The following is a 5,590-nucleotide window of genomic DNA, read 5'->3' on the forward strand; positions in this document are numbered from 1 at the left end:
AACAAGTTTTGCCCGGCTCTGATGAGGGAGGGGCGATGATGGCAGGCCGCGCCTTCGGCTCGCTTCAGTGTTTGTAGTCGTCACTAGACGGTCTACGGATCCGAATTTAATTTTTATTATTTCTAATGTTCATTATACTGTTGTGATTAAAGATGAATAGATCAAATGTTTTGCCGGAAAAAAAACTCAACTGTTTCAAATCCCCATGTCTACGATAGAACTTTAAGGAATTTTCACCTACTCACTTCCACTTCCATGGAATTGGTGAGAGCCAAATGGAGTTGAGCTTTGCCCATTTCTTGGCCGAAACATTCCCGCCCAACCGTTTTGGATGCTGCTCCGAAAGCTGCACCTGAGGTGAAGATTCATTAATGACATGCAGACCAGGTGGTTGCTCGCGCGTGCAGCCAGCCACTACTATAAAGCCCGAGCCTGACGGATCACTTAGACACACACTCACCTGAAGATTCACAAGCAACTAAGTTCATACGTACGTGCGTGCAGCAAGTAGTAGTCTTCCAAAAGATCGGCCGGCCATGGAAAGCAGCGGAACCAGCGGTGGGGCGGCGGCGCGGCGGCACGCGGCCATGCTCGGCATCGGTACGGCGAACCCGACCGGCCTCCTAGTGCCCCAGGACGTCTTCGCCGAGAACCTCTTCCGCGTCACCAACAGCGACCATCTGCCTGAACTCAAGGAGAAGCTCAAGAGAATCTGTACTACTACTACTATGTTTCTTTTTGGACGTCACCGACCATACTCTGCATGCATGCATGCATGCATGCTTTTCCAACGAACAATTGAATTGTACTTATTCTGTTCTTGCAGGCGAAAAATCCGGCATCGAGAGGCGGCACTTCCACCTGACGGAGGAGACGCTGGCCGCGCACCCGGAGCTGTTCGACAGGGAGCTGCCGTCGCTGGACACCCGCGTGGACATGACAGCCGACGCCGTGCCGAAGCTGGCGCAGTGCGCCGCGGCCAAGGCCATCGCCGAGTGGGGCCGCCCGACCGCTGACATCACCCACCTCGTCTTCAGCACCTACTCCGCCTGCCAGGCCCCCACCGCCGACCTCCGGCTGGCCACGCTGCTGGGCCTCCGCCCCACGGTGAGCCGCACCATGCTCAGCCTCCACGGCTGCTACGGCGGCGGCAGGGCGCTGAGCCTCGCCAAGGAGCTGGCCGAGAACAACCGCGGCGCGCGCGTCCTCGTCGCCTGCTCCGAGATGACGCTCGTCTGCTTCGGAGCGCCCGACGGCGGCAACATCGTCGGCCACGCGCTGTTCGGGGACGGAGCGGGCGCCGTCGTCGTCGGGGCCGGCCCTTTCCTCGACGGCGAGCGGCGCCCGATCTTCGAGATGGTCTCCGCCACGCAGACCACGATTCCCAGGACCGAGCACGCGCTGGGCATGCGGGTCTCCGGGGGCGGCGTCGACTTCCACCTGGCCATCCAGGTGCCCACGCTCGTCGGGCAGAACGTGGAGCAATGCCTCCTCGACGCATTCCGTAGCGCCATTGTCGACGACGACGACGGTGGTGCTGCTCCTCCGCCATCCCCATGCTCTGGGAATGGGAACGGGAGGTGGAACGACCTCTTCTGGGCGGTGCACCCAGGAGGCCGTCCGATCCTGGATAACATAAACAAGGTGCTGATGCTGGAGCCGGAGAAGCTGGCGGCCAGCCGGCATGTGCTCCGCGAGTACGGCAACATGAGCGGCGCCACGATCGTGTTCGTGCTTGACGAGCTGCGCCGGGGCCGGAGCCCGCTGCCGGAGTGGGGTGCACTGCTGGCCTTCGGACCGGGAATCACGATCGAGGCCATGGTGCTCCGCTGTCCACGCTAGCTAGATGGTCCATCCATCCACGGCCGGTGCCCATATTCATCCCAGGGCTACTTATATAGGTATACGTATTTGTGTGTACGCGTGTGCCATACAAAGTGCACAAGTCATCAGCCAACTAGTAGTCAAAGAAGGCAGACGGCCACGTCACATATATATCTCTGTCAGTCATGCACCTAAGCTTTCAGTCCAGCCATGTCCCACTAAACTAGCTACTCCTAATTATGTACCTGGGTGTAATATGATTCAAAAAATGAGTAAATGGGTTAAATAAAATGCAGACCTATATAAAGGCACTCCAAATATTTTGTTTTCTAGCTATATGCACCTGTATGTAATCAAGGTACGTAAAAGATGCAAACTGAGCCTAGCTCAGATGGTTAGGTTATTTGTGGTGGTACCAGCCCACCAGGATTGTCCTAGTTAGGTGCTCATATTTTTTTGGATTTATTTCAGTCTTTCGGGCGATGTTCGTTCAGCCTCTCGGAGGGCTTGACTGCAACTCAAAGCTAAGAATAGTTACATATTTTGGTTTTTGAATATCAAGCAAGTAGCAAGAGAATTGGAAATCCGTTCATGCTCCCGGGAACACACGCTCCTAAGCGCAAAAATATTTTTTGAAATGCCAAAAAAGTTCCAACAAAAAGATGAAATATTTTGGCCTGTGCAAAAAAAAACACCTGTTACCCCAAAATGTCACTCTAAATTTGTTTTTTTTCATCGGCAAAACACCACTGCTCCGTTTCGCATGAAAATTTTCAAGGATGTTTGCGACACTAACATGAACATCTAATTCAGAATTTTTTTAAAATATTTACTATTTTTTTGTTTACTATTCATGCGGGACCGCGCGCTTCTGGGAGCCAAAAAGTCATTTCTCTAAACGCTCATATGAGCGTTTAGATAATGACATTTTCCAAGATTGGAGACCAAGGTGCCTCCGCGGAAAGATAACATGAAAGGTGGCGTAAAGATAATGACGTTTTGGCTCGTGGGAGCGTGCGCTCCCACGTGAATAGTAAATAAAAAATATATAGTAAATGTTTTTTTTAAATCTGAAAAAAATTTAGATGTCCGTGTTAGTGTCGCAAGCATCCTTGAAAATTTTCATGCGAAACGGAGCAGTAGTATTTCGCCGGTGAAAAGAAAATTAGAGTAACATTTGGTGTTTATTTTGCTTGCTTTTTTTCACATGCCAAAATGTTTCATCCTTTTGCCTACAAATTTGTATGTGACAAAGAACACACAGAATTTTTGTTGGAACTTTTTTGGCATTTCAAAAAATATTTTCACGTGCAGGAGAGGGAGCACCAACGGATTTTCGAGCGTTTAGATCACTAATTTAGTGATCCGAATGCTCTTCTTTACAGAGGAGTAATAACATTGACATTAGTCACTCCAGCTATATTTGTTGCCATGATCTCTCCAGCTTTTCCAGTAGTAACACATTTCACATATGATGACTAATTTAATTTTGTGATGACCTCGCATGCATTCTCTCTCTAGTGCACAAAAGCATGCTATTTACGGTTGCAACTGTTTTGTTGCATCATTGCCAAATGTACATATAGTTAGTACTACACACATGCATATGCATTTCAGAGAAATATATTTTTATAAAGTGAAATGCATTCGATATGCTTTACCATTCAACGAACAACCAAACACCAAAAGAAATCCATGGAAAAGGATTGTCCATTTCAGAACTCTAGTTATACCATTCCTTTTAAATAAGAGATGGACAAACTAATTCGATCTAACATAATTCCTGTCTTTTCTACAAATTATTGATGCATGATGCATGCCAAACAGCGTGCACATGCGTCAACAAAGAGAATCTTCATGCAAGAAACTGAAAACATTATATGCAAACTAGAAGTGCAATTATCCCTGCTCTTGGATGTGACTGAGTTTCATCTATACATAAGATAAAAATTTCATGATAAGTGGGACTACTTTGTAGAACTCAATGTCCCAAGAAATAGTAACCAACGAAAATCCTTTCTTGCATGGGCTTAATACAAAAAAAATTATGTTTGATTTTGTATGTTGCACTTGACTGAGTCTCAAGTAAACAAAAAAATATTCATAATTACTGGAACTCAACAACAGTTCATCCAAAAGAATCACTAGGAATATATCATACTACTTGCCATGCTTACTAACAAGTATATCCAAATCATTCAATATGTTTACTAGCACGCGCTAGCACAATGAAAAATACCAAGAGCAAGTGGGATGTATAATAGTGCAAACATGTACAACTCAATAAGTTCCAGAACACCATAGTTAATGTTCATGAAACAAATACCCCTGGTATGGCTGTAAAAAACCATATGCATGCAAATAGCATGATCATAATTTACATCATCAGTAAAGTAGGTTTTTCTATTGAACATGTTACACACGACTTTGTATATAATGCAATTTTTTGTACTAGCCGGTCTGAAATTAATGTAATGCTTCTCCAATAAAAAATTGATAAGAAGCATCAATCAAAATGAAATTAATGTAATGCTTCTCAATCAAAATAATGACAATAACAGAAATTTAGCGATTTCAAAGGGATAAAAAATCAAACTTCAATGGTGAATCAAACATGCAAATAACCATGTTCGTATACCAATTGTAAGAAAAATTGTGACGCCGAAACTTTTATCCAGAATTTTATGCACTAATTTAATTTGAATTTTTTTGATCTCTTCTATTTACATACCTTTACATCTATGTGATACATGTGAAACCACCATATTCTTCGACATAGAGCATTCGTAATAAATGGGGTTTTCTCTTCTCTCTTCCTTCTTCTCTTAGTGCTCTCTCAATAATTAGAGAATGATATTGTCAGGTGTTCCATGTACGCACCACCATGCATATGTGCATGTCATCTCCTCTCGCTTCCATTTTGCAAGCAAGCCCCTACAACCCCTAGCCATCGTGTAGCGTAAATATGTTCTTGGTATATCACAAGATCAAGTGTCTGGCCCACTGCAGAAAAAATATCAAGTCTTCGCCTCCTACATATACGGGTACTAGAGGGATTCCACCATAATACAGGCACGTCTCATAAACCATCATCTCACTTGGAATAGACGCCTTGTACAAGCATCATTCAATTCCTAAGAGCGAGTATAATAAGGTGATGTAAGCAGACGTGAAGTTTCTGCTCACGAGCTCAATACACCCTCATGATCAGTAAAATAAAAAATAGTACAACAACAACAACAATATGAGCTTGAGAGCGGAAGAGTACTTTCGGATGTAAGCAGACTATAAATTTTTTAATATTATATTTTTGCTGAGTTGAAGCGGGCTGTAGATTAGGGTTTATGGATTAGCGTTAAGAGCTAGTTGCAATGCGGGGTCGAAGAAACTTTGTGGATTGTGAGGTGGATTGGGAGTGTTAATAAAGTAGTACATATTTATAGCTAACAAACATATTGGCTATTAGATTAGATACATATGACATGATGGTAAGATATAGTACACAATTGACTCTACTATTATCCTTACTCTTAACATAGGTGATCCATCGCCAATCCAACTGTTTGTGTGCATCAATCAAACCGCAGTCATGCACTAATGAACCATTGTGCATGCCCCTCGCCGGACGGCTAATTAGCACTTGTGTGATCACCGGCTCGTCATTGTTCCAAAAGTTATGTTCCTTCCAAGTGATGCATGCGTATGCATTCAGAGCAAGTATAATAAAGCAATGTAAGAGGCTATAAAGGTTTAAATATTATATTTT

The 5,590-nt window shown here is 44.5% G+C and overlaps 1 protein-coding gene across 1 annotated transcript; it reads left to right on the plus strand.

Annotated features, from left to right (window-relative positions):
• Window positions 1-465: 465 nt before the first annotated feature.
• Window positions 466-2,158, plus strand: LOC125506418 (bisdemethoxycurcumin synthase-like). The gene is made up of 2 exons (XM_048671233.1): window positions 466-714; window positions 827-2,158. The coding sequence occupies exons 1-2, from the start codon at window positions 537-539 to the stop codon at window positions 1,840-1,842; spliced, it is 1,194 nt and encodes a 397-aa protein (XP_048527190.1). The 5' UTR covers window positions 466-536; the 3' UTR covers window positions 1,843-2,158.
• Window positions 2,159-5,590: the final 3,432 nt, after the last annotated feature.

Source organism: Triticum urartu, chromosome 5, assembly GCF_003073215.2.
Source record: "Triticum urartu cultivar G1812 chromosome 5, Tu2.1, whole genome shotgun sequence".
Classification (NCBI taxonomy): Eukaryota; Viridiplantae; Streptophyta; class Magnoliopsida; order Poales; family Poaceae; genus Triticum; species Triticum urartu.

Coding starts and splice junctions, on each gene's coding strand:
- LOC125506418 (XM_048671233.1), top strand. CDS start 537: ATGGAAAGCAGCGGAACCAGCGGTGGGGCGGCGGCGCGGCGGCACGCG. Junction 715..826: donor GGAGAAGCTCAAGAGAATCT/GTACTACTACTA, acceptor CTGTTCTTGCAG/GCGAAAAATCCGGCATCGAG.